At 43.6% G+C, this 17,436-nt stretch overlaps 2 protein-coding genes across 4 annotated transcripts in view; one reads left to right on the top strand and one right to left on the bottom strand.

Moving 5' to 3' along the window:
* Nucleotides 1-614: 614 nt before the first annotated feature.
* Nucleotides 615-9,954, top strand: usp42 (ubiquitin specific peptidase 42). 3 transcript variants are annotated; one of them, XM_020083238.2, is made up of 18 exons: nt 615-752; nt 2,269-2,518; nt 2,692-2,898; nt 3,061-3,171; nt 3,396-3,495; nt 3,847-3,914; nt 4,030-4,100; nt 4,221-4,303; nt 4,395-4,506; nt 4,593-4,733; nt 5,046-5,146; nt 5,272-5,437; nt 5,564-6,286; nt 6,389-6,471; nt 6,815-7,918; nt 8,163-8,473; nt 8,563-8,628; nt 8,846-9,954. In XM_020083238.2, exons 2-17 carry the CDS (start codon nt 2,278-2,280, stop codon nt 8,598-8,600), a joined length of 3,660 nt encoding a protein of 1,219 aa, XP_019938797.2. In that variant the 5' UTR covers nt 615-752; nt 2,269-2,277; the 3' UTR covers nt 8,601-8,628; nt 8,846-9,954. The 3 variants fall into 3 exon arrangements, with proteins under 3 accessions (XP_019938797.2, XP_019938795.2, XP_019938796.2); XM_020083236.2 differs by having other exon boundaries at nt 8,160-8,473; XM_020083237.2 differs by lacking the exon at nt 615-752 and adding an exon at nt 1,689-1,830 and having other exon boundaries at nt 8,160-8,473.
* Nucleotides 9,955-10,224: 270 nt separating this feature from the next.
* The window catches only part of cyth3a (cytohesin 3a), a 29,821-nt gene continuing 22,609 nt past the window's right edge, over nt 10,225-17,436 (bottom strand). Inside the window, exons 10-13 of the mRNA XM_069517716.1 lie at nt 17,259-17,335; nt 15,322-15,393; nt 14,699-14,853; nt 10,225-12,118 (exon numbers count right to left, since the gene is read on the bottom strand). Coding sequence (XP_069373817.1) covers nt 12,046-12,118; nt 14,699-14,853; nt 15,322-15,393; nt 17,259-17,335 — 377 coding nt within the window. The 3' untranslated portion in view covers nt 10,225-12,045. The remainder of the gene's footprint in view (nt 12,119-14,698; nt 14,854-15,321; nt 15,394-17,258; nt 17,336-17,436) is intronic.

Below are 17,436 nucleotides of genomic sequence, written 5' to 3'. Positions count from 1 at the left end.
TGCACTTTTACTTCAATAACTTACAAGAGGAAATGTTATGGGCCCCCCTTTAGCACCAAATCAGGCTGTCTGGTTTTTGCCAGGAAATGATCTGAGGCCACCAGCTACAATATAACGCACATATTGTGGCAATGACACTGGAAATAGAGCTGCTGAAAATATCTGACAAAACAATAACATTTTTCTGTTTTTGTTCAGAGGAGTAGACTTAACATTTTCTACTGTAAAAATGTTTCTATAATATTTAATTTCAGAATATTCAGTGATCATTTACTGATCAAAAATGTAGAACACGATAACGGTAGGTGTGATCTAAAAAGATTTTAATGGCGCTAAGATATTTCTTTTATTCCCCTAAAGACAAGTGTAGTGCCTGTTGTTGTGGGAAATGTGTTAAAACTGGTATACAATGTGGTGGGTTGTTCAAATCGTATTGTATATACTGATGATTAACACAGTTGTTGTGTTCATCGGGTTGTGTCTGTACACTCTCCCGTGGCTTTATATCCAGCGTGTGATCGTGGGCTGTACATCATGTACGAGGGTCGGAGGTGTGTACATGCGACGGATCTTCCCGAAATACGTCTCTCGCCGAGAAATCACCGAAGCAGCCAATCACATGGCTCGTTTCATTCCGCGTACCCGGATGTACCCGTGGGGCAATAAGCTACGTCATTGTTCACCGCCGGACACCCGCTGGAAATGAGGAATGGATTTACAGGCGCTATTAACGTGTTCGTAACAGAGTCCAGGTGAGTGTGTTGTTGTGTTCACGACCCGGGGGCAGTGCCACCGTGCAGCCGGAACATTTCGTCGGGTCTGGGCCGCAGATATTAGCTGTAGTAGCCGTACACCGGTCCTCTGTCATGTCGGAGAGAGCAGCGCAGTGAGCGCACACAGCCGCCGGTACCGAGCCCCTCCTTTCTCAGCTAAACTACACGTCCTGTTACCAGGGCCTCCGCCGTCCGAACCGTAAAGACTTCGAATGGGAAAGCGGAACACCGCGCTCGAACGCGTACAGAAAATGGCTGTGTCGCTCTCCGCCATGTCAGAGAGCGCCCATCATGTAGCAGCAGCAGCTAGCGGCGTTAGCATCAATAGTACCGCACGAGTGCCGCCACCGCACGTAACGTTAGCTACTGCGATACGTGTCGCCGTTTCCATGGCGTCGGCGGCTTCTCCGGCGGCTCGCTCGCCCTCAGTCGTTCCGTTCCGGTCTTCGACGAGAGTTACTGGCCTGTGGTTAGAGCTGCGTCCCCCACAGCGGGTTAAACGGAGCTTTAGCGCGTGTTTTATTGAAGTTTCGCGGTGCTGCGTGCTACAGGCCTAGCAGCCGTCTATTAGCCAGCGTGAGCCAGGCTGCAGGTGTCGTGCCAAAAAGTGATCGTCTGCCAGAAACTGATCGCCGTCCTCGGGAGCGCGCGCGCAGTGTATTAAAGTTGTATAGCCCCCTTTGTAGGCGTCCACTGCTCCTTTGATCTGAATCTAACACGTGCAAATCTATTGATGCTTTGATCTGAATCTGTGCAAATCTATTGATCCTCTGATCTGAATCTGTGCAAATCTATTGATCCTCTGATCTGAATCTGTGCAAATCTATTGATCCGTTGATCATATGATCGGAATCTAATATATGCAAGTACTCGCACATAGTCTAATATATGCAAGTACACACACATAATTTAGTTTCTGCGGCAGTAACGAAGGCAAGTGTTTGTGAAACCTGCGACTTTAAGACACAAGCAATTGTGTTATCCTGTTAAAGGTATCCTGTTTGTTGGCGTCACTGACGGACAGTGCCGCTAACGTTTGTCAAGCCCCTACATTAACGTAAGTTGTTTTATTATTGGCCATAGCCGCAACCGCTAGCTTAATGATAGTGTAACAAATGGCTACTGTGGTTATCGTCTAATTGCTAATAGTTAAACGGCTAATGTTAAAGGTTCAGTGTGTAAAATGTATTGACATCTAGTGGTGAGTTGCATGTTGCAGCTGCTAGTGAGGGAAGGGGCTGTGTGAAGTTTTCTGTCAACTGGTGGAGGCGAAGACGAACTGTTGCAAAATAGTATCTAGTCCAAAACTAATTTTAAATATTGATTAGTATCCTTTTCAATTTCCCTACGGAGATTAATAACGTATTTCTGATTCTAATATCTAGAGTATCGATTTCTTTGACAACTGTAGTTAAGAAATAGCTGGTTTTCCCTTAAATACATCCCATCAAGAACAAGATATTTAAGTTGTACACTTCTGTTCTTCTCCTCACAGCTATGAACAATGACCATAGTTGACAGATCTCCAGAAAACTCTGGCCACGAGTCAGTCGGGTGTAAGAGATCTCCCTTCTCCAGTGGAAAAGCTGGGACGTACGGCAGCTGTTCCAGCAGCCGGGCGGTGGGTCCCACCATGCCCAGTGACTCTCCTAGGCTGAAGGCTCCAGGAGGCTGCCTGGGCCCGACACCTGGAGCTGCCGTCTACAACAGTACTCTCTCATCTGTGGACCGGCCCAAGGAGCAAGGTAGGAACAAATCAACAGTTAGGCTTTTGGCTATTGTTATTTATTACAATGACAGCAATGACTATAAGTTGTCAGAATATAGTTAAAAAGTACCACATATATAAATATTTGTCCTTGATCTGGTAAAAACATTGAATCTGATATAAGTGATGATGTCCCCTCTGTGTGTCCAGTGATCAGCAATGGTGATGGCATTGAGTTGCCACAGAAGGTCCTCTTCCCTCCAGAGCGCCTCAACCTGAAATGGACCCAGGTTCACCGGATCGGTGCTGGCCTCCAGAACATGGGGAACACATGCTTCCTCAACTCAGCGCTGCAGTGTCTCACCTACACTCCTCCGTTTGCTAACTACATGCTGACACGCGAGCACTCTAAAACATGTGAGCTAGTGTTCATTGTTTCATGGTGGGTCTTTGCACCCATGTTTTGTGTATTTGTACAGTGATAAAATATATATAAGTTAACCCCTTTCTAATCAGCTGTTTTCTAATCTGAATAATGTCTTACTTATCAGAGTTTTTGTGACTCTCTCCCTGCACCAGGTCACGAGCCAGGGTTCTGTATGATGTGTACCATGCAAAACCACATCATTCAGGTCTTTGCAAACTCTGGGAATGTCATCAAGCCCATTGGTGTGCTCAATGAGCTCAAAAGTAAGTATTTGTAAAGCTAGAATGCTGAAGTTGTGCCCTTATACAAAATATTTACCTAAAATGAATGACAGGAGGCGCTGTGCTGCTGTTTACCTTTTCATTTTGGAGGGAAACTATCTAGTGGGTTTAGTTTATTTAGATATTTAGTTATCTTCTGTTAAAGTCACTGTTGGTCTTTACCCAGCTTACATATCCTCCTCTATTGTATTCTTTTCCCCTCACAGGGATAGCAAAGCACTTCCGCTATGGAAGCCAAGAGGATGCCCATGAATTCCTGCGGTACACAGTGGATGCTATGCAAAAGTCCTGCTTACCTGGAACCAAGTAAGTTTGAGACGAAGCTGTTGGATATATGAAAGGCATGTGACGCAATCAGGTTTACTTTTAAAGGTTGAACAAATATTCATATTTTTCTATCTGATTTAAGAGCATTTTTAATAGATACACTGATGGCTGCTTCTCAGTAAAGTCTGAAATAATAATTTTAACAATGGCAAGTATCAAGTCAATTTACATTCTGTACTAGCAGCTGAAACTTGTTACTGTTCATTACTGGAATTGACTTTTCTCTGTTTCAGTATATACAGAAAACATTGATTTGTTTTGTAGATAAATAAATCGGACAGAGCATTATGTCTCTAACATAATATAATATCTAATATTTATCTCTGACAGATTGGACAGGCAAACACAGGCAACCTCTTTCATCCATCAAGTATTTGGCGGGTACCTAAGGTCCAGAGGTAAGACATTAGTGTTCTTTTTTTTTTTTTCTTAAATAATTTCTTCTCCTTGATATTATGTTTTATCTCATAACTTCTCTGACTAATTTCACTGTCTTGTCTTTTTATTTCACAGTTAAATGTTTAAACTGCAAAGCAGTCTCAGATACATTTGATCCCTTTCTAGATATCACTCTAGAAATTAAGGTAATTCCTCAAAATTCTCAAGTCAAGTCTGATTTACTGCAAATGTGTGACAAATTAAATTCAGATTTGGTCTATTATAATAGTTCCAGACTCACAAAATAGATTTTTCTCCCCACGCAGACGGCTACCAGCGTCTCAAAAGCTCTGGAGCAGTTTGTTAAGCCGGAGCAGCTGGATGGAGAAAACGCCTACAAATGCACCAAGTAAGTTGTCAGATGATAAAAAAAAAAAAAAGATGTCTTTATTTATTTATGTCAGTTTGTCGACTCACTTCTCAACATTTGTCCCCTGAAGGTGCAAAAAAATGGTCACAGCCTCAAAGAGATTTACTATCCACCGCAATGCCAACGTGCTCACCCTCTCACTCAAACGCTTTGCAAACTTCAGTGGAGGCAAACTTACAAAGGTACCCAATCACTGTAAAGTAGTGCCAGTATTAAGTGAAAATTAGATTTGTGGTTTGATGTTAATTGGTTGCTCTGTGGCCAATAGGATGTGAAATATCCAGAGTACCTGGACATGCGGCAGTTCATGTCTCAGCCCCAAGGAGAATCTCATGTCTACGGCCTTTACGCTGTGCTGGTCCACTCTGGATTCAGCTGTCACGCTGGACACTACTTCTGCTATATTAAGGTACTGGCAATGCTACAGATCACTGTTCTACTTTATCAGGACACTGCTGTTGCCAAGTGTGCATGCACATGTTTATCTCCTCAACAAATCAATGTAGTAGAGATGAATGCAGAGTTCCCACAAAGCCTTGACCGAACTGAAAAAAGACAAAACTGGAAACATTTATGAATAATATTCTATTGTAATATGTCTGCAAACACATTTGTAGATGGTGATATTTGTACTCAGATTTCTCAACTTTTCAAATCATATTCGGAGACTGAGTAAACATTTGGATAACAAAGATGAATCTGTTGTTAAATCTGCTGACAGGCGAGCAATGGTCAGTGGTATCAGATGAACGACTCCTCTGTGTCTGTCAGCGACATCAAGACTGTTCTCAACCAGCAGGCCTATGTCCTTTTCTACATAAAGTGAGTAAACCACAATAGTCTTTTGGTCATAAATGAACTTAAAGAAGAAGATGGTCTGAAACAGATTAACCTTGGTCACAAAGATGTATCTCATTGCTAATGTGCCTTCCATACGGTATCATCAGGTCCAGTGATGTGAAAAAAGCAGGGGACTACAGTCACATGAACCACAACCGTGGTATCCCTGGTCAGTCGTCACCACGCCCGGTGGTGACACCAAACATCAACACCACCGTCCATCACAACAACATTGGCTTTATAGGTCCCCAGCTGCCACCACAAATGACCAAGGTACTGCACACATGCCTATGTTGAACTACGTGTGATTACATTTATTTTATGGTCATGTTAAAGTTTTAGTTAGTGTTTGACCTTGATAACAAATATTTCCCTGTGTCCCTCATGTTTCCTTCTCAGAGCACTCACTATGTCAATGGGAATGGATCTCTGAGGGACTATCCCACAAGCTCCAAGCCCAGCGCCAGCAGTAGTGTTGCGGAAAAACCTAACCATGGACTGGCCTCTTCCTCCTCCTCCATCTCCCACTCAATCGGCCGGCCCACAATGATCCCAGTCCACAACAAACGTCAGAAGCTTTCATTTTGCATTGGACAAAGCAAGCAGAACCGCCCATCCTCCTCCTCTTCCTCCTCCTCCTCCTCCTCCTCCTCCTCCACCACCTCCTCCTCCTCCTCCTCCTCCCCCTCTTGCAGCCAGCCTTCCTCTGCCAGCAGCTCCTCATCCAGCTCTCTATCCTCCTCACAGTCTACCTCAGACATCCATTCAACTGTTCGATTCGTTCCACGTCAGCTTCCCCCCGTTAACGGCAGGTCTTGCAGTAATGGCGATCACCACACGGGAGGTAACGGAGCATCGTTCCTGGTGCCGTATGGCCAAGAGTCTTCAGAGGAATCAGACCAGGAGAACTGTAGCGCTCTGGATAATGGCGGCTTAGCTAAGTCTCACCTCAACGGAAACAATGGAACAGGAGGCGTCTTTGAGAAATATCCTCAAGCCACAAACAGACAGTCAGGAGTGCACCACAATGGTAACGGATTATCATATGGCATCTCTAAATCTGGCCAAAACGGACACCATTATGGACAACACAAAGTTAATGGACACAACACTTCTGACAAGGTAAAATGCTTTGTGTTATTTCTACTGCTTTATGATACGTTGAATATTTGTGTTGAACAGTTGTTTTGAATAAAAAATTATCTATTGTTTTTTGCCCTTCAGATATCTGGCATTAATCATGGATCTTTGTCCTCTGTGGCTACCATTGCTGCTAATGGTGTAGATGGTGACCATAGTCAAACAAGGTAAGGTAACATTCCCACCGTGAGCAAGACAAAGCATTGAGCATTGTTTGTCTCTTTATCACTACGAACCAAACCACACTCTGTCTTAATTCTGTACAAATTTAACAGTTTGTCACTCTTAAGTCTTTGTGAACATGTGACATGTGCCTCCTGCAGCTTAAACTGGATCTGAATAACTCTGAAAGACTCATTCTGTTTAGGCACTTGGCAAAAATGCTTAAACCACATAAGTCTATTAATTATGCTTTTGTATATTTTATTTGGTGAATTATTAAGTTCTAATTGTAACTATCCTAAGGTTTGGTATGAAGCATTTTTAATCTGCTTGTCTTTTTTTTTCCAGCAAAGAGGCGTTTAATTCAGCCTCGTCATCACAGACCTGTTCGTCTCGGAGCATCCATCCTGCTGCCAGTGAAAGCCAACACCTCTCCCCTCCTCACAAAAGGGCTAAAATTGTGTCTGACCCCCTGCCCCAGCATACAGCTCCCTCTGCGGTTAGCATTCCACCATCAGCTACTGCTACAAATACCCATTCTGTTGCATCTGGAGGATCTGCTTCCTCCTCATCACATCATGGCAACCCTGCGGCCTTATCCACCCCGCCAGACTGCTCCCAGAGCACCAGTGGAGCATCTGCTGCTCCACAGAAGGTTTGTGTAAGTGGGGATGAAGCCAAGAACCTACCACAGAAAAACGGGCCGTCAGCAGGGGTGGAAGGACGAACAGATGCCAAGGAGCAGCTACAGTCTAAGCCCAGTTCTGGGGGCAGCGACGGACAATATGACAGAAACAGAGACAGGCTGCACTCTGACTGGAGCAGAGACAGAGAGAGACACTACAGGGACCGGAGTCAGGAGCGTGAGAGTGACGGTGATCGGTATCGGCACAGAAGGGACTACCGAGATCACCGCCACCATCATCGCGTGCACAGTGATCATTTGCCTCATCACGATCGACACTACAGGGACTCAGAGCGTCGCTATGAGCGGACTGTCCACCACCCAAGGGAGCGCAATCGCGACAGGTCCTCTCACCATTACCACCGCCATCGATCCAGAGAGGACTGGGATTTTGAGCGGAGGGGCCATGGTCACTCTCACCGCGAGGAGTCTCGTGGTCGCTGGAGGTGGCAGCAGGAGAGTCGAGAATCCCGGGTAACGAAGGACAAGAGCAACGGCAGAGAGAGGAACTCTTACCCTTCAAAAGAGGAGACTTCCTTTCCTGCCACAGTTTCAGAAACATCGGCAAAGTACAAGGGCTTGCCGCCTCTGCCTCCTCTCTCCAAGTCGAGATCAGCTCCGAACACAGACGATCAAAATCACAGGAGAGTTGCTGATAATCTGAATAAGGAGAGAGAGGACAGCCCTGAAGCCCGTCACTCTAAAAAACATAAAAAGAGCAAGAAGAAAAAGAAGTCGAAGGACAAAGACAGACACAGAGAGAGCGGGTAAGCGATAATATTGATAATCGATCAATTTTTACGTGCGGAAAAAATGCTAACCATTATTTTTTCAGCTGAAAGTTTGCTGCTTTTCTTTAGCATATAACAGTCAACAGTCATGTTTCACATGGTTAATCAATAATGAAAGTAATTGAGCCCTACAGTATTTGTCTTTTGCTGATGACAAGCCTTATTTCTCAGTTAATTGTGGATTAAGACTAATCATGTGTTTTCCATCTGACCCTAGAAGCTCTGACGTTGATTCCGACAGAGTTGCGGAAATAAAAATGAAGAAGAAGAAAAACAGGCGGCAGAGGGATGGCGAGGCCAAGCAGCACAGCCCAGGCGCCACACAGAGCCACAAGAACAGAAGCAGCGAGGAAAGGGAAAGCTGCAAGCGGAGTTACTATGACACGGAGGACGCTACACACAACTATGGTTTTTCACCAGAAAAGCGCAGGCGCACAGATTACGCTGATCCTAGAAATGACCACCTACCCCTCTCCCAACACATTTCAGCCACCAACAGTTCAACTCACCGCCATCTCAATGGACACACAGGTATTACAGGTGTTTTCACATTCAAACCATACTAAAGCTGAATTAAATGCTGTTGTGGAGCATTTAAAAGCATTCATTCTGTTTTGTAGGAAACGGTTACAGTCGAACCAATGGCAACTCCCACTGATTCTCCAGTGGCCTCAAACAGTGACTCTGTAAGTGGACGTCCTTTTTACCCATCATCACTGTATGCTCTAGTTGCTGTCACTGCTAATAAACTGTATCCCTTCTCAATACCGATTCCAATGCCTGGACTTAAAAAACGTGGTATCGGATCGGTTCATAGATTCATGTACTTTCCAATGCCTGGCTCTAACAGTAGGCACACATTCTGCCAACACATTTTACAAGGTCTCTTCTTTTTCATTTCAGGCACATCGACACCATTTTAACAGCAGAGGAATGACATCAACGACCTTTTGACATGGTGCTTCTCCTTCGTTGAGGAAAAATTGTATTTTTACCAAAAGTTACATCTTTTAAAATGTTCCGAATATCTTTTTTTAAGGAGTTAATTATTTGCTGTAATTCTCTTTAACTATGGGTAAAAAATCATCCGGTCGAACATTTATGATGAAAAATATTAATATATACTCGTATGAACACAAACAAAGCCTGGAGCTTAAAACATCTCAACTGCTGCTCAGTGGAACTCAGGACTCGAAAACATCCCGTTACGGATTATCCACCCGCTTCACAGACGAATGAAACAAAAGGGAAGTTGCCTAGGAGACAAACTGTAAAGACATATTGAATTAAAGTTTAAGATTTCACCATATCTACAGAGCTTCTGAGTTTTTACATCCATCCCACTGGGAGCGGATGAACTGCAGGAGGGAGATTTTCGTGAACGGGGCAGGCGAGCGCAGTGGTGGGAACAAGCTTAGCTGACTGATACCTCCACTTTAACCCTGGACAGACTTGAGGACATTTCCCTGCTTACTTTTTTTCCTTTTTAATTTTTCTTTGTTTCCATTTTTCTTCTGAAGCCTAAGATTCACTCTGTAATTTTTAAACTTTTTTCACAAGACGAGGAGTTTTGTCTCCTCGACATCACCACTTTCACACATTATTTTAAATGTTCAAAAAGAAAAGCATCCAGAATTTATCATAGCTGTGGACCATTTGTGTTTGCTTTTTAATGAAAAACAGTTTGTGTCTTCTAGCGTCATAAAATAATACTGTGAATTTAATTTTCAACTGTACTATCAGTTATTTTATATGTACAAAAAAGATCCTGTATCAGGATTAGCAGTAGATGTTTTGTTGTTTTGCTTTTGTTTTTAGAAAAACACTTTGTTAATTTTGACCATATTCTTTGGTGTATGGATTGATTTCTGTTTTGTTTTGTTTTGTTGTGTTTTTCAACTTTAGACATTGGAAAAACTGCTGTTATACCTTTTTAGTTTTAGCATGTCAGAATTTATACATTGTATGAGGTAAAAGCCTTAAAATACATTTGTTTATGTCGGCAATTGTAATTTGTTCTCGGTCTTTGACGTTTACATGCTGCTTTGAAATGAAATGAAAGAGAAACCCTTAGTGAGAAGAGTTGCCAGGGGTTTTTAGAAAGCTCTTATATCACACAGAATAGACTGATTGTATCAGCCTCTTGTCAGGCAAACAGTTAAATTGAGATACATCAGTGAGGACTGAAAGTGATGGTGTTCTTTATTCAGGTGTTGTCAAACAGCTGTTCAGGTGTAAAATACCAAAGAGTCTAGCTCTTCTTACTGAAATCACACAAACTGTTCACTGATCAGCATGTTTTTTTTTTAATTCAAAGTCTTCACAGGAGCAGTTTACCCAAGATCAAACCTGAAACCTGCACTTAAATAAGAAAAGCTGTGGCTGTGGGTCAGTTTGATGATTCCAGTCAGCATTAACATGAAGTTCACCGTCTGCAGGTTTTTTTTATTTTTATTTACCATGTCCTGTAAGTATGTTTGTTTTTCTCCTATCTCAATTTAAGAGTGTGATCTTTGACAGCAGGACTTGTTGATCTCATGTTCAGATTTCGTAATGCTCTCGCTCAAAACCATGCGCTCACAATCAAGAAGCCCCCTGCTTGTGCTTGGATGTTATTGTGCAACGAGTCTGTCAAAATTCCCTAACCAATAGAATGCCAGGTGTAGGGACTCTGAATGAAATGGTCCCCTCCTTGTTGTGGGTGTGTTAGCTTTATGTCTTTGAGAGTTGCTATAACCAGGTTCATCCACTCCCTTCCTCCACCTTCATTAAGAAGGAGGCCAGCAGATCTCTGATCAACATGGAGCGACAAAATCAAGCATGTCAAGTTCTTGTTATGTGATCTAAACACTGTTGCAACTATAAAAACAAAATAGATGCCGCCCTATTTATTTTCCCCACTCTGTTATCCAAGAGCAGAAGTAGAAATCTGGGAGCAACCGTTTCTCGTGCGCACAGGAGCAACCGCTAAAGCTGGATGGCAGGGAATGTTTGAATGTGAGCACAGGGTTTTGAATGAGATCATAACAAAATCTGAGAAATCAATAAGCCGTGCTCCCAAACTGAAAGACCACACTCTTGAATAAAGAAAAAAAAACATTAGATCTCTCATGAATCATCACATTATCTGATCTTGAGTAAAAACACAGTGTGAGGAGGCTTCACTGCTCCACACAAAGCCCCACTTCCACTACTGTAAACTGTTGAACTAAAAGGTGAACGGGTACAGGCTATGGCTGTTATGACTGACATGCTACATAAATACAACAAAAAAAAACCAGTATGTACATTATATATAATACATGCATAATGTAATGAGTCTGGGGCTGCCTCTTTTGTTAAAACAATAAGCAAATAAATACAAAAGAAATGGAACAGAGAGATGCATCTTGAATACGAAACGCTACAGAACTAATATATATGATGCCAAAGTGGACTCTTGAAAGGGTGATTCCTCTAAATATGTGTGGTACTATTTCCCCTAAATTGTTTGCATCTTTTTCCTCAAAGAGGGAATAAGGTGACACACGGTAAATTACAGAAGAATATGAGCCTAGCTTTCATTTTCTTGTTTAAATCAGTGTTTGCATATACAGATACACAACAATCAGACCAGCTGATTTAAAAACTTGAGGCTTTCCATAGTTAATAGAAAACATTGGCGTTGGCAACCGTTGATGCATGTGAAAATTAAAGGTTCAAATGTCTGGAGGAGGTGATCGACCTCACCAGTCGGTCTGAAGGAGAGAGACCTGCAGAGAGATTCAGGTTTTAAATCCTCCCTGTGCATTTGTTGTAGATGTAATTCCCCACATGTCCAGCAGAGGGCAGCAATGCCACAGACACATTACGCAAAAATGTCCCATGATTCCAGTCGTGGCTGCTCCTCCTGTAAACTGTGGTCCTCAATGAACATCCAGCTTAGTGAAGATCCCGCAGGTCCTGAGTCTCAGTCTACACCTTCGCCTCAGCTCAGAGCTGACGTGCAGACCATCCTCCGGCTCCCAAACAAGCTCGAAACTCCCACCTGTGTCTCCTGGGGCCGTGCTGCTCACAGGAACGGCAGTGATGAAGACGAGGAGGATGTGGAGGGTGGGCGCACATCATTTCTTATTCGCTATCCTCCTCTTCCTGGTGGCCAGCATGTCGTAGAAAGGATCCCTGCTGATGCTCGCTCTGTGGGAAGATGACAGGAAGGAGCACTTCACTCATTGTTTTCAACCAAAATGCTGAAATCTATTGAGGAGCTTAAAGAAAACACTAAACACTATCAGTTTGTAATGTTAAGAGCTTGCTGGGACTAATTTTGGATAAGATTCAGTAAATTCTCGGTGTCTAACTCTGACCTTAATCCGTCTTGTCTCCATCACTCAATGCACTTTACAAAACATCACTTCCTGCGCCTGCACTGTATTCTGTCAGGTTTTCTCAAGAAAGAAAAACCCATCTGCTCTGTGATCAACATCTAAGCCTGATGTTTACAGTGATTTCACCCCCGAAACCTGTTCCTCTCTCACTCCACTCGCTGTGCTATAAATATCTTGTTATTTATGTTTTTATCCAGACAAAAAGAGAAAAGAACGATGCAGCAAACAACAGAACGCAGCAACACATCGAAGGTTTTATCGATTATTTAAAACTGAGAGCTCGATGAGTGTGATGGGTCACTATTGATTCATTGGATTGGGTTTCTAATATGTTACTAGCCTCAGGGGGTTTTTCAGCACACCAAAACAATGAGCTGAAAGATGCTAAAACACTTTTGAGGGTTTTTACTTTTTTAAGAAATGATCATCATGAAGTTGTGACTGTAGCTGCTTTGTGTGTAGTCAGTGCTACACACCAGAGATGGGAACAACGCTGAGTAACCCTGAGGTTTCCCAGCAGCAGAACAGTGGACACACTGAGATGACCAGTTCTGTGTGTAGTCACCGCAAGAGCAGTCTCCACCCATGGAGATGAGTCAGGTGTGGATACAGTGTGTGTGTGTGTGTGTGTGTGTGTGTGTGTGTGTGTGTGTGTGTGTGTGTGTGTGTGTGTGTGTGTGTGTGTGTGTGAGTGTGAATCTGCTGACTGCAGGACAGTCTGTCGCCGCAGCAGCAGCTGAGTCAAACGAGTGTGTGGTTGAGGCATCGCAGCTCTGAGTTAAATCTGTGATCTTTATCATTCCAGCAACAAGAGGAGAAGCCTAAACATCCAACTGTTAAACTGGACTGAAACACTAAGGTCCTGTCCAGACCTGGTATCGACATCCGTCCTGAGCGATCTTATCGTAAGTGGACAGTTTCGAGTATTCGTGTGTTCACACCAAAACATGTCCTGAATCTATTGCACCTCACAGTTCTATATCCAAATAAACACGTCATTTCTGTCCTCAATGACCAAATTAAGTGGTTTTTACCCGGTTTGAGTTTACAGACGTGTGTGTGAATGTGTGTGTCTGTGTGTCAGGCCAAGCGAGCAAGAGAGAGAGAGGAGTAAGGCCCCTGTCAAACATAAAGTATGTGACTATATCAGTCGTCTCCCTCCCACTTGCAATCTGTGCAAGCGAGGAGGTGGATTAAGCATTTTCTTCCTGTGTGGTTGAACAAATCGCTGTGTGGAGTCAAGCTTTAGTCGACTTTGACCCGTGATATTCGTTTTGCATTTGTATATGTGTGTTTGGGCAGTTCGGGCCCTGAGGAGGGGCTGAATGACTCTTGATTTCACCACTTTAAGGCGAGTATTTATCATTATGTGGTGATCAGTGTTGATATTGTGGCAGTGGTCACAAACAAATCAACGTACAAACACAGAGAAGGGTAAAAATACGCATGGTTAATTGTGGAACTGTAGCATCAGAGACGTCAGCTGAGTCCTTCACATGTGGCCGGAACGTGTTTCCGGATGTGATCGGACGCATTTGTGTTCGTCAGGCCTGAACTTCACGCTAACACCTCATGCTGGGATCACTCAGGACGGAGGTCAGTATCAGGTCTGAACAGGGTCTAAGAGAAAACACTGTGGGCCTTAAAAGCACTCTGACGCCTGAGTGTGAAACCTGTCACACACGCGATGTGTCACGTGAAGAACGGCTGGAAATCTACCACACCGAGAACCACGAGCACCTCTCTCCTCTTTCCAATCACTCTTACTGGACGTCAGGCCGCCAAGATTACAGTAACTCTGCTGAAAAACCCATCACTTTCATTTAATGGATACACATCTGTCAATGCTAAGTGGTTTTTTAACATCATTAGAGCATGGGAGGACTGTGTAATACAATTTTTTTGCTCTGATATTGATCATATTTGCCAGTGGAGCAGAGTGAATGATAACCAGCGAGCTGATCAATTACCCACTGGGTCCAATTTACCGCTGCACCTCCACTCTCCTCCCTGGTTAATCAGGCGGCGTTCGGATCTGACGAGTGTAGAGCCTGCCAAAACACACTGAGAGCACAGCGAGGCACAGCGCCTGAGACCGTGTGTGTGTGTGTGCACGGGTGTTTTTCTTTGCTAAGCGCTAATCAAAGGGAAGTGAGCTTATCCAGCAGAGCAGAACTTAACTCAGAGTGTTATCTGTGGAAGTGTGAGAAACAGTCACATTCAGTCACCAGCTTGTGTGTGTGTGTGTGTGTTTAAGCTCACAGCTCTATGTGTATGCGTGCTGCGTTCTCACAGTCAAGGTCAGACATGAGAACGTCCCACATGGGAGCGGCCCAGTGTTGGCTAAGTGCCTTCTCAGTGTAAATGGATCCACACTAACGCCTCTTACTTGATGGATTTGATCCACTCCTCCTTCTCCTCAGGCGTGGGGGCCGATATCCTGTACACAACGTGGTTGCCCTCGACGACCCGCCCGTCCGCCTCCGTCTTGCAGGCTTTGATCACCTGACCTTTGTGGTTTGGGTTGTACAGCTCAAAGCAGTTCTGTGAGGAGATCAAGAGAAAAGTGACCGATATGTGTGATGATAATAATATAAAACGTCAAAGAAATATATATATATATAAGTTGTACTTTTATTAATGTTGTACAAGTTTATTACCTCTGAAGGAGGTTATGTTTTCATCTGCGTTTGTGTTTGTTAGTTAGCTGGATTGTTCATAAACTACAGGACAGATTACCATGAAAGTTCCGGGAATTTAGTTTTACTTTTTCCAGCATTTTCATTGATTTGTCAGAGAATAATTTGTGGATCGTGATTTTAAAAAAAATCAAAGACATGTTTAAAAGCCTGATATTTATGATTGTGCGCAACTTGGTGCAGATGAAAATGAAAATCCAGATCTAGTGAATTTAAATGTGGTTTCATTAGGGGACTGTTTGGCCTCAGCGGAGGGATACACTCATGACAATAGTTTTAAATGGAGTACACAGTGACAGGAGCTGCTCCTTACAGGCTTCCTTGGCTCGTCCACCTCTCTGATGCTGAGGTTCTCCAGAGGAATAATCCCACGAGGCTCTTTATCCTGGAGACACATACAAAGACAGAACGTGGCGTCAACACATCACTCGCTCAGTGCATACATGTCTCTTAATCCACCATCTAACATGAAGACCAGGACAAGGACAGATTAGATCTGAGATCTGATCGCTCTGTCCAGCTCATGTCACGTCCTCTTCGTGTCTTCTTTTATCAAACCAACTTGAAAGCAGACACTTGGTCTCATCTTTTCTCTATCTCGAGTGTCTTCAAGCTGAGGACCGAGGAGAGGACTGCTTCTTGTGTTTTCTGGCTAGTGGCTGCTCACTGTAACTATTATTTACGTGTTATTATCATTTCTGCCCACCTAGTTGTTATATATGGATTGACAAAATTTCATTTGTGCTTTTGTTTAGAGTGTTCGCAATGTGTCCCTGACTAGGGAGGTTTCACTGACTGCACACCTGCACATTCATGTGGTCAAGCTCTATCCGACTGCAATCCGATCACCCAAAACCCACTTTAATTACAGCTGGAAAAGGGTAATTGTGTCATTATGAAAGATCCTCCTACCACACACTCTTTTCTCCATGTGGCTGGTGGAGCACGACTGTTCAAGGCAATTTCATCAGCCACACATGAGCTCACAGACTAGCCAAGATAAACTTTTTTCACGCTGTATGTGGCACCTTTAATTTTTTAAGTGCTTTAACTATTATCTTTAACTCATATGAAGCCTGACAGCATCAACGTTTAAAAAGTCAAGGTGGTGATTAAAGCACATTGGAGGTTTTTATTCATCCTGGTCATGTAAGGGACAGCACCCGAGGGAGACGTAACCCTACACTCGCCATCCTCCAGCGATTGCTATTGTGCTTGTGGGGCCAGATGTGAAGTGTGTGTGTGTGTGTGTGTGTTTGGGAGAGAGACCTTGAGGAACAGCCCTGTGTCCCGCTTGTCATCCTCCTACTAATGAGGGGGCACAGCAGGGGGAGGAAATGCTTGCAGACAACCCCTCACAGCTGGCCGTGTGCGTGCCTTTTGAGTGTGTGCACCTCCGCAGCGTGTGTGTGTGTGTGTGCTGAGGGATTGGCGTGTGTGTGTTGGGGGAGGTTGTGTCTTCTCAGCATTAGAGATGCTGGGTTCCTGGGGCGAAAACGTGGGGGTGATCCTCACAGCGGGTTGGGGGAGGCACTTGGTTTGCAGCGTAGCAGGGGGGCCAGATGTGTGCCGTAGACACTGCAGATGTTTCCCATGATGCCTCATGTTAATTGCTGAAGGGAGGTTTATTTAAGTCAAAGGGGCAACATCTGTTAAAGAGCAGAGCTGAAAGGCAAAGACCTTTATCTGTCACTCTGTGTGTGTGTGTGTGTGTGTGTGTGTGTGTGTGTGTGTGTGTGTGTGTGTGTGTGTGTGTGTGTGTGAGAGAGAGAGAGAGACAATAATTACAGCTGTAGGATTTATTTTTTATGTCTCCTTTACTTATCGTCCTTTTGCACAGTATCACTATTGTAAATATTTTAAAATGTGAAATTATATTTATTGAGATTCCGAAAGGAAAACGTCAACAATTTGAAAAAAGCTAAAGATAAGATAATCCTTTATCAGTCCCTCAGGGGGGAAATTTGCAAAACAAGATTTTACATTTATATAAAGAAGTTTAGATTCACTGATGAGAAATGAAAGTTTTGGATACCACTAAGCTTGCTGTTTCCTTCTGTTTCTAGCCTTGGTGTTAAGCTGAGCTTAATATTTGGCTGCAGCTTCATATTGAGCATACACTCATGGGAGTGTTATCAATCTCCTCATCGAACTCTAGAAGACCAAGGTAAGAAAAATATAATAATTTTATTATTAAATACTTGACAATCTATGGTTCTGACACGCATAAACACAGATCGGCATACTCACTGTTGTGTATTCAAAGTAGTAGAGGCAGTTGTCAGTCAGAATGAACCACCTCCTCTTCCACGTCTTCACACGGCCGCCTGCGGACAGAAACACAACACATTTCATTTCAAACTGAAGAGGTGTCAGTGTTTGTGCACGTACGGGCCAACCTGCAGGAGACCACGTGCCACATCTGGTT

The sequence above is a fragment of the Paralichthys olivaceus genome, chromosome 21 (assembly GCF_024713975.1).
Source record: "Paralichthys olivaceus isolate ysfri-2021 chromosome 21, ASM2471397v2, whole genome shotgun sequence".
Classification (NCBI taxonomy): domain Eukaryota; kingdom Metazoa; phylum Chordata; class Actinopteri; order Pleuronectiformes; family Paralichthyidae; genus Paralichthys; species Paralichthys olivaceus.
This window is presented reverse-complemented; position numbering and strand designations above follow the sequence as displayed.